The following is a 10,690-nucleotide window of genomic DNA, read 5'->3' on the forward strand; positions in this document are numbered from 1 at the left end:
TAAAATGAAAAAAATACCAGACATGTGGCACGTTATTGTCGACGCAAAATTTGCGGGTTCTACAGAGGCGACCAGGCTTACATTGCACGTTTGCCTGGAGCATAAGATCAAGGCAAATGCCGCAAATTTTCAACATGCGGTTCCGGAATCAAATTAAGAATCCAGTAGAAATAAATATTCCGATCGTGCTCGAAATCTGCAATATTCGCATCTCTTCAACGTGCATTTCAAGCGGATTGCTAGGGCCTGCCCGAGGCAAACGTCCATGCATATTGCGAATTCATTGGGATGTCTTCAAGCGCCCGCTGTTTGCTAACGATCGTATGTCAGTACAAGTTATCATGCACCACACTCACTTCACCGCGTACTCGTTGAGCATACCGCCTTCCTACCCAGCGTCAACAACACTCGCACAAGCGAACGCAGTTTCACTCGGAACGGAGGTTGCAGGCGTATCATTATCTGGCTGCGATTCGGTTCGCTCATTAGCAAACAGCGGGCGCTTGAAGACATCCCAATGAATTCGCAATATGCATGGACGTTTGCCTCGGACAGGCCCCAGCAATCGCGCTAAGCTTGATATTCGGCCCAATCGAGTTATCCGCAAATTTTCAACATGCGGTTCCGGAATCAAATTAAGAATCCAATAGAAATAAATATTCCGATCGTGCTCGAAATCTGCGATATTCGCATCTCTTCAACATGCATTTCAAGCGGTGTAGGCGCCCGGAGTATTGGTAGGCGACAATGGAGCTGGGCTGCTGACGGGAAGAAGTGTGACATCACGAGTATTTCGTCACCGCGTCGCACACACTTCTACTACTCCAGGTTTCCCGTACATGCCTCATGAACGTTCCGTGTGTTCGCCAGACAGGTAACTATCCTATTTTCGCGCACACTCGCCTCACCAAAACTTCAACAAATTTGGTACAAAAGGGGGATTCCGTGTCGTGTGCGAATTTTGCATTGCGGCTTCACGGCAATACTCCTCGCATTGCCGCGAACACGCACCGCTCTTCAGCGGGGAGCGGTAACGAACACGCTGAACAAAAAACCGATTCCACAGCTTCGCTGCGTGCCAATGATTGCGCACAAGTTGCTTCAGAAAATCTAAGTGTCGTCACGCGCAGTTCTTTACGCTCCTTATGCGAGCGGCCTTGTGTTCCTTTTTCTTTTTTCCATGCATTTCTTTTTATATTTCTCTTTTTCTAACCTTTTTTTTTTTCCTAGAATTCCAATCATTGGGTGCCCAATGAGTCGGTCAACGGGTCAAACTAATCAAGTTGCCCAGCGATTGCGACCGGAGTCGGCCACGACGTAGAAGAACTCGCTCAGTCCGACGTGTCAACGTACGCGCCACATTATAACTTAGCCCGACGTGGGCGCGCGGCCTGGCCCTTTTTTTCTTTATTTTTCTTCTTCATTTTTTTTTTTCGCGCTCACGCAATCACGTTGTACGGCAAGCGCGTGTGTTGCGTGCACTCGCCGTGAAAGTGTGTGGTGAACGCGATGTTGAGTCCCCTGTAGACGCGCGCGACCGGCGGCGTCACGCTGAGCCGCACGTGCACGACCCCGCGGGCCAGGGCGTGCATCTCGTCTCCCTGCTTCGCCCAGCACCGGGGACCGTCGAAGATCAGGGGACGGCCGCCTGGTCCTTCCTCCAGCTGCGAGCGTGCCCCCCACCCGAAGGAGTTAGCTCGCAAGCGCGGGATCTGACCGCGGGGAAGTGTTATATATTTAGACTCCGCCGAACCTCGTCATTTATAGACAAATGGTTGCGCAGGATGAAGACGAAGTGTATGGCCAACGGGCCAGCGAGTGAACGAGGGAAGCCTCAGTCATGGTAGCCAAGGGGACGGCTTCGTCAGGGGACATTCTGACAAAGAAAAAAGTCCCCTTGTAGAAACGTTGGTTCCAGGCTTAGGCTTCCTTCGTTCGGATACTGCTGTTTCATTCGTCTATATTGCTGACTTAAAAGGGGTCGCGTCTTCTCTGATCGGCTAGTGTAGCCCGATCGGCTCGTAGAAAGCGGCATGAGCTATATATTCAAAGACGTGGCACCATTTGACGGTGCGCCCCAGCTAGCTTGCGATACGTACTCGCATTCGGCTGTTGCACTATTGAACGCTGCGGCGCTTAGAGAGACGACTACGAATAGTTCTCCCACCCTATTGTACGCTCCACGCTAGATCGTCCGCAGTCACATACGTGTTGAATTGGGATGAAAAGTAGTGCGACATGGAGACAAGGAACGTCAGACCAGTGATGCACGAGCACCGATGAGGGAGTGGGAGGGTCGCTGTAACGATTCCCCTTTCTCCTGTAAGTCCAAGCGCATCCTTTACTTCAAGTACGTCTTCTCGGCGATCTCCCAATGTAGGCGCTTATGACATCATCTAGCACTATACCAGGACGGGCTACATGAGCGAAGCAGGCGCACACTGTACGTTCTCGATCTTGGCCCCGACAACCCGGGGCCACGTGATCGCCAAGAGTACAAAATACAACTAAGCCGTTCGATAAATTTATTTCAAGCATGCAAATGTTGCACTCGGCCTATCGCAAATTCAACATTTTATTTCCTTCTTCATTTTGTTTTGCTTTTGCTTACACTACTTTTCAACAAAATACACGCGTCCCCTTCCCGTCCTCCTCTTCTTAGTATTTTTTTTTTCCTGCAAATGTGACAACCCTATTTGCAGTACACTGATTCCGCGGCGGAACGGCGGGTGTTTCACTATGAGAAAGCCTGACACCATGCACCGACCGACCGTTTAGCTCTCATCCGTTATAATAAAGTAGTATAGTGTACCACACACGAACTTCTGCAAGTGGGCTTTTTCTTAGCCAAGACAATCGAAACCGAGATGTTCCATCTCGCGCGTAAACACATACCTGAATGCACTCAAAGTCTCGCTCCCGTACAACGCGAAAGAAGGGGAATGTGACACACGTTACCAGAGCGTCTTTGTGGTTTACTTGGTACGAGCCACTGGTCATACACTAAACATTCCAACTCATTTTGTGTTTATGAAGGATGCTTGGTCTGTCCGATCGCTAACATGCTAATTCTTGTGGGATATATATGGCCTAACCTTTGACGATAATTTTATTTCTGCGTCCTTTTGGTAGCAAGTAGGAACGATGGTAGCTGCGACAGAAGGTACAAAAACTGCATAGAAAAATCTTTAACAGCTATCGACACGTGAAATCCTCGTGTCAGATAGTTCCGTGCTCAGCAACGGGTCAAAACTAGTTTTCAAATGCGGCATCTCTCATTGCTCGCGCAGCTTGAGCTCGCTGTCGTATAGAATATGGTTTCTATAGCCTCAAGGGTGACGGTGTTAGCCATGGGACAAACCAGCACCAACGGTGTAAAAGAAAAAAGTACGGTGATGCATGTGTATTGGGTGAGAGTTGTGGTGATGGCCACGCGTGGAATTTCTCGTAAAGGCGCACGTACGGCAGGTTGCTCGAGCGCGAGTCTACCCCTCTTCACCAAAGCCCACGCACCGCGACGTGATCCAGGCAGGTGCCGTTGAGATCCCGGCGCAGGTCGAGCAGCCGGACGACCACGATGAGCGCGCCGCTGTCGCTGGCCACGGCGAAGCTGCAGTTGTGCGCTGTCTCGAGCGGGTACCGCAGGCCCACCACGGCCGACGGCAGCTCGCCGCGGTGGAGCCACAGCACGCTCGAACCGTTCGACCAGCACACGTCGCCGAACAGGTCTGCGTGCCGCGGTGTGGGTATAGTTAGATCCCGATACACATGGAGCGCGTTTATGGACTACACGCGCAGTCCTGCCCGCACACTGGCGGCCGTGCACACGAGCGCTTTCGCGAATTCAGAATAAATTCTTGGTTTCAATGTGCTGACCTTAAGGGGGAGAGAAAAAATTCGCCGACGATTACGACACTCCTTAATGCGAAATTTGAGCGCATGCAGCTCTACACGCGTTTTCGTTTCACGATATATTGGCTGGCACGGACAATCTGTGTCGTGCGGTACATTGCAAACGGAGCGAAAGGTAGCGCAACTGCCTCGCTAAACGGGAGATCGCGAGGGGCGGCGCGTGGGTGACGCGTGGGCGCGATTCACAGCAGTCGCCGCAGACAGACTTCCGCTCATGCAGCGCTTTGTTTCCATACAGACGACGCGCGCTACTCTGGCGCCATCTCGTAGCCATCGTCACCGCAAATCATGTCTTGCGCGGCACTACGCTTTCCTTCTCACGCTTTCGCCGTGTACGGACCTCCTACTCCGCTTTCCACCTCATTTTTCCGCTGCACCATTCTCCTCCGCTTTCCTCCTCGCGCTCTTTGCTGTCGCCGTCTTTCGTGTTCCGCTGCGCTCCACGTTCGCTTTCATCCTTCGTTGTGTTCGTTCGCTCGGTTACGAGGGACAACGCCAACACTCGCCGCAGGAACGGTAAGAGCTGCGCTCTAAAAACTATGGAGAAACAGGAAAGGCAACCCCAAGTTGCGTAAGCCAGCCCACAATAGCTGTTCAAGGGAAAGAGGTATCGTATTTAAATTACGCCATTATGCGACAGTCGCGCGCCTCGATGTTTCTTCTTTTACGTCCTCACCGCTAGTCGCGTAGCCGAGGAGGAAGGTGGGGAGCACATCATTTAGGTGTCTCCACCCCGCACTCCCCTCCCCCCCCCCCCCCCACGCTGGAGAAAATTTCTACGCTATTACTTGCCGCTGGTTTGCTACAGAAGAGCGAGTCCATGGGGCACTTCCGGCGAACCAGATCGCGCCTTCATAAAACGTGGACCACGCTCACGCTCGCACGACAGTGTACTCATGGGCGTCTGTATGAGCACGAAGGAAGCAAAGGCATCGGTTCTCCGTGGTTACGGGCGTGACAGTTATTTAGGTTCTTTGGCCTTTCAGTTTCGATTTCCTATAAGTGAAATTGGTGATAGGTGAAAGTTACGTAGAGCACGCTGCGCCGCTAAGGGAGTTGGACATTTCCCGCTAAGCCGTAATTATTCACACTAAAATTTCGCTCAGATATGACGTTCGGAAATGGGTATTGTGTTGCAAGTGTGTTCTCTTGCGATTAAAGAGGAGTAAAGTCGATTGCAACATTATGGTAGCGTCATCTGGGGCCACCACTCCAACTTCAAAAAGTTATTTTTTCACTCTGCCCATACGTGCATTTCGGTTTTAGTCTCCGAGTTAGGCACAGATGCTAACGGACTCACAAGACTGTCTTCTAAAAACACATTTTGATAATGCACGGCCCCGCAGGCTCTCAAGAATCCTGCTTGATTGTTGATAATGCTCCATTCGAGGTTTTAATAAAGCATACTTTATAATGCGCAGTAGAATGACAGAAACTTTCTGATGTAGCGAATGCTCGGATGTAAGCTTTGTTTCATTTAATGATGAAAAGTGCTGTTCATTATGCGAAAACTATCCAAATAGTATTCGATTTGATTCGTTTTTGGCACGATTAGATTCGTATTCGGTCTTTAAATAATACTATTCGCACAACCCTATTTAGATACTAGTTTGTAACCTACTTGAGGATCTCGTGGCTGCCTTATTCACGCAAACAGGTGGGGCGAGACAGCTACAGGTTGCCGCCTTCGGTAAGAGCGCATCTCCCGTTCCTCGCCCTACTTCACTAGCACGTATTGCTAGCGGGTCACAGAGAGCGTTGGATACTGTAAGAAGCAAATTGGATTTCATTTTCCGTTTTTAAAGCGAGTAGCTTTATTTCGCTCCTTCCCCCGTTTCCTGGTCGGCGGCCGCAATTTCTCCGACGATAGAATGAGAAGAGGATAGCGCCGTAGGGAGGAGAAGAAGTCTAACACCAAGGCAGAGCCTAGTGAACAAAGTGTAGGTAATCGGGGCAGTGGGAAAGCCGCCACTGTCTCTGGACTTAGCTGGTTGGTCGGAGAGGCGATGACGTCACGCCAGATGTGTCTGTGGGCCGGTGAAGCGGCGGCCCAGCATGCTGCTGCGATTAATGTTGCAGGAAAAGAACAAAAGTTGGAAAACCAACGCGTTATTTGTTGTCAACGAGAGATTACCATGATCACCGAGCCACGAGAAGAAATGTTGCGACAACGACTTCAACAGATATTTCAGCGTATTCAGAAAGCTATATTCGTTTATTTGACTATAATCCTCGATGGTTTCTGCATATTTTCTCTCCATTTCTGTGACTGATTGTTCATGAAACAGTTAAATGATACCCGCAAACCTTGTGTGCAAAGTTTTCAAAGCGCAGCTCTTAGGCGCCCGTTCCTGCGGCGAGCGTAGGCAGCCCTCGTAACCGAGCGAACGAGCACAGCGAAGGATGAAAGAGCGAACGCGAAGTGCAGCGGGGGATGGAAGACGGAGATAGCGAAGAGATCGAGCGCGAGGAGCAAAGTGGAGGAGAAGGGCGCAGCGGAACCATGAGGTGGAAAGCGGAGAAGGAGGGTATGGCGAAAGCGTGAGAAGAAAATAGCAATGCCTCGCAAGACGGGCTCTGCGGCGACGATGACTACGAGATGGCGCCAGAGCGGCGCGCGTCAGACATATGGAAACAAAGCGCTGCATGAGCAGAGGTCTGGCTGCGCCGGCTGCTGTGAATCGTGCCCACGCTTCACCCACGCGCTGCCTGTCGCGATCTTCTAATTAGCGAGGCAGTCGCGCCACACTTGGATCCGTTTGCAACGTGCCGCACGACAGATTGTCCACGCCAGCCAATATATCGCGAAATGAAAACACTTACAGTACTACGCTTAAATTTCGCATTAGGGAGTATCGTGATTCTCGGTGATTTTTTTTATTGCGCTTACTATCCGTGCTAGTAACTTATTGCGGCAAAAAGTATGCCTCACGAAGTGGCGTTGCAATTTTTCGGTATGATACGCTTAAGTTTGGTGCCTATAGTGCTGCAATATACCTTGAAGCGCTGCTACATTGACGGTGTGCATGCTTACGCGTGTTCTCCCAGCCGTGAGCCTGCTGCAGCAGGAGGCACACCAGCGGGAGGAGCAGGTTGCGCTTCGCCATTTCGAAGTGGGAGCCGAGCTCGTTCTCTCTGCAGGCGACGAGGCTGTCGAAACGTTCTTCGACGACGCGGAACGAGCACAGGGCAATGTTGGGCAGCGAAAATTCTCTCAACCACCGAGCGCCAGATTTTGTTTCCTTCTTCTTCGTCTGGAGGACAGGTATACAGGCAGGTGCACAATTTAGGCTTGTAAGATTCACGATGACGATGTTGTTGTTGCGGTCTCAAGATGGTGCGAGAACGGGTTTCTTTTTGTCCTTTTCTGGAAATTTTACATTTTTGCATAAAATACTTTGGGTTCGATTCCGCTAGGCACCAAATAAATTTGAAAGAACTTTTTTGTAAATAAAGAGGGGCACATAACATTATGTGGCCCATAACTAGTCATCCAAGTTGGCGTGAAAGAGGTTGTGGGCAAAGAAACAGACAGACAGACAGAAAAACATACCGCGAAGTGGATAAAGTTCGCAAAGAATGCTAATCGCGGTAATATGTGGCACGTCGATCAACGAAGGGTTCTACCTGGATAAGATTTTCTTGCTACCCAAATATGGCACTTCAACGCTAAGAGGGCGAAATTGTAGATTTCGGCCAAGAAGCCGAAGGCATATGTAGGAACAGGAAGGTAAATCCTACATAAAGAAAGTGAAGTAGCATAATTAATACCAAAAAATCTGTCTATAATAAATTAATGCGAATTAATGATCTAGCTAGCTTTCGCGAGGAAATAGAAAAGTGGGCGTTAGAACGATTTCGACCATAACCTGGCATGCCGAGAACTATCACATTAAATGAGTAATCCGGGGCCAATAAGTCAGCACGACAATCGTCTTAATTGTGCCGCGGAGAAAGTCGGTGAGAAAACGCAGGAGCATCAACAGCCTCGGCTCAAGGGACAGCATACAGCTTGGGAAGCCATGCATCGTGCTACATACGTACGTACGTACGTACGTACTACATTCGGAAACGTGCTTCAAATATAAAGCGAGCTCTTCTTCTCATTGTCTTTTACAGCTAGGCTTTATATGGCTAGGGTTCCGCGCATTCTTGTTCTCCGTGAACAAAAACTATCATCATAAATGGCTCATACCCCCATAAGCAAGCAAAAAATGCAATGACTCATATCCCAGTAAGGCAGAGGCTACAAGCACTCAGCAAAGTGAAGTGAGCAGTGCTGAAGTTCTCTCTAATCACGCATGAAACACACAGAACAGCATGTTGAAAACTGTCATCATCAATATCTCATACCCCCGCGAGCAATGGCTCATACCCCCCCCCCCCCCCCCCCCCGTAAGCAAGCAAAAAATGCAATGACTCATAGTCCCGTAAGGTTCATGGCTACTCTGCATGAATCAGCTACGGTGACACTACCTATGTTGTCATTGTCGGTGATATCAATGTGGATGTGTCGGTATTGAAAAGGGAGCAGTTCACGCCTTCCGTGTTGCAGACATATCATTTGTTATGCCACACCGATCCGGCCCAAACGACTACCCAGCGGCGTACGTGCATCGATTTGACCTTATCAAAGAATGTGATTGAAGTTGCGAGTGAAATAATGACCACCGATCAAGACAATATATGAGTGTGCGTACCTTTCGTCACGATGACCACCCATCAAAACAATAAATGAGTTCGTAGCATTGTTCAAAATTATGTGTAACCTCCGTCTCGTGTGCTAAACAGCTTCGCTGGGAGACCACCTTCACAGAGTGGAATGGCTCATTTTTTATATTTCTTCCTTTCTTTCTTCTTTTTTTTTTTTTTTTAGTCGCGCAGTTATGATGAGCTCTACCACTAGGCGAGTGATCCTCCCAGAAAAGCCAACCTGTGGCCTTGTGGTAAGGGTGTCGAATCGAACCGCAGCTGAACCGATCAAGACCAGAGCCGAACTGTTATTTTCGGCTGAATTGAACCGATACTTCTTCCGCTGGCTTGGAACAGAACTCAAACGTGCACTTTCTGATGAGGCCCTTCCGAACTGGTTCGAGCAGAGGTCCAGCCCAAGGTAGTCGCAATCGCTGAAATCCTAAGACTGCGCTGACGAGCGCATGCGTGTTGCGTCAAATCGGCGTAGCGCGCGAAGCGTTGAATCGGAAGCAGTAAGGCAGCTTGCCACAGTGATCTCACTACCTCGCTCAACTCACCGCTTCCAGTTTGCCAAGTTTTCTCCGTTTGATCGATCTTGCCCACGTCTGTGACTCTGCATTATGTTTCAGTTCATCTGGAGTTGCCCCACGCTGATCACACGCAGTCTCGTCGGCTCTAAACGATCATCTGTGATTTCGCTTGCGCTGTGGAGCGACGTGCATTCTCTCGTTCCGTGCACGAGAGAATAACGTCCTTAACACATTCCTTAATTCCTACGTGAAAGCTATAGCGGTTTGAGACGGTTGCCGCGCATGTGTCCCGTCGCATAGCATGTACGAGGGCGACTCAGAAAGTCTTTGCCCCTATTTTTTATTAGCCAGAATAAGGTACATTTTATTTATTTATTTATTTATTTATTTATCACAGTACCCACAGCGCCAGTTTGGCATTACAGTGGGGGGGAGAAGTACATATATCATTGACAAACAGCAGTTAATATACAATACATGAAAAAGAAAGATACAGATCAGGGCAAATCGCCGTCACAACAAAAAGAAGAAACAAAGAAGCAGAGCATAACCGTACATGTGCGAAGTGAAACAAAGCGGTTCTGTTGACGCAAGCACAACGTACAGAAAAAAAAAAATGCAAGTCATACGGCTGAAGCAAAGGCATCATTTGAAGATAGCGATACAACATCGCTGGGCAACCTGTTCCACTCACTGACCGTCTTAGGAAAAAATGACATCTTAAAAAGCTCCGTTCTACATCTATACTCTTTAATTTTAAGTGGGTGATCGCGCCTGCCAGAAGTGTACTCCGGTGGCCTAATGTAGCTATCACGATTGAGGCCGGTCTTAGAATGATATATATTGTGCAAAAATTTTAATCTGAATGTTTTTCTACGATTTTGAAGTGTATTCCAGCCTAATGTTTCCTTTGTTTGGGATGCACTGAAATACCGAGTATAATTTTGAACTACGAAACGGGCTGCTAAGTTTTGTACTCTTTCTAGTTTCTTTATATCTGTCGCAGTCCACGGGTCCCAGATAGTACAAGCATATTCCAGTATTGGTCTTATGTTAGTCTTGTAAAGCAGGTTCCTTGTTTCTAAAGGAAAGCACTTCGCATTTCTACGTAGCATAGCAAGAACTCTATACGCCTTAGCAATTATATAGTTAACATGACGGTGCCAGCATAGTTGAGGGGTCAAGTACACCCCAAGGTATTTATATTCACACACGGATGCAAGATTTGTCCCGTTAATGCTATATGTATATACATTTGGTGACCTTTGTCTCGTAAAGCACATCTGCACAGTTTTATCAAGATTTATACTCATGCCCCATTTATCGCACCACTCTGCAACCTTGTCTAAATCCTTCTGTAGTTCATTATAATCATCGGGACCTTTCATAACGCGATACAAAACGCAGTCGTCCGCAAACAATCGGATGAAAGATGATATGCCAACGGTAATGTCATTCATGTATAATAAAAACAATAGCGGACCCAAAACTGAACCTTGAGGCACCCCCGATGACACATCAACACCATGCGACAGCCTACCTCCAACGACTAC

The 10,690-nt window shown here is 48.6% G+C and overlaps 1 protein-coding gene across 1 annotated transcript; it reads right to left on the reverse strand.

The window, feature by feature from the left end:
* Positions 1–741: 741 nt before the first annotated feature.
* LOC126541958 (uncharacterized) lies at positions 742–7,196 on the reverse strand. Its single transcript, XM_050188928.3, has 3 exons — positions 6,947–7,196; positions 3,514–3,728; positions 742–1,664 (listed from the first exon to the last, which is right to left on the reverse strand). Exons 1-3 carry the CDS (start codon positions 7,017–7,019, stop codon positions 1,440–1,442), a joined length of 513 nt encoding a protein of 170 aa, XP_050044885.1. The 5' UTR covers positions 7,020–7,196; the 3' UTR covers positions 742–1,439.
* Positions 7,197–10,690: the final 3,494 nt, after the last annotated feature.

This window comes from Dermacentor andersoni, chromosome 2, assembly GCF_023375885.2.
Source record: "Dermacentor andersoni chromosome 2, qqDerAnde1_hic_scaffold, whole genome shotgun sequence".
Classification (NCBI taxonomy): domain Eukaryota; kingdom Metazoa; phylum Arthropoda; class Arachnida; order Ixodida; family Ixodidae; genus Dermacentor; species Dermacentor andersoni.

Excerpts from the sequence above, each read along its gene's own strand:
- LOC126541958 (XM_050188928.3), bottom strand. The coding sequence starts at position 7,019 with ATGGCGAAGCGCAACCTGCTCCTCCCGCTGGTGTGCCTCCTGCTGCAG. Across the intron at positions 3,729-6,946 it reads TCACGGCTGGGAGAACACGC|ACCTGTTCGGCGACGTGTGC; the intron begins GTAAGCATGCAC and ends CGCGGCACGCAG. Across the intron at positions 1,665-3,513 it reads CCTGCCTGGATCACGTCGCG|CTGGAGGAAGGACCAGGCGG; the intron begins GTGCGTGGGCTT and ends GCACGCTCGCAG.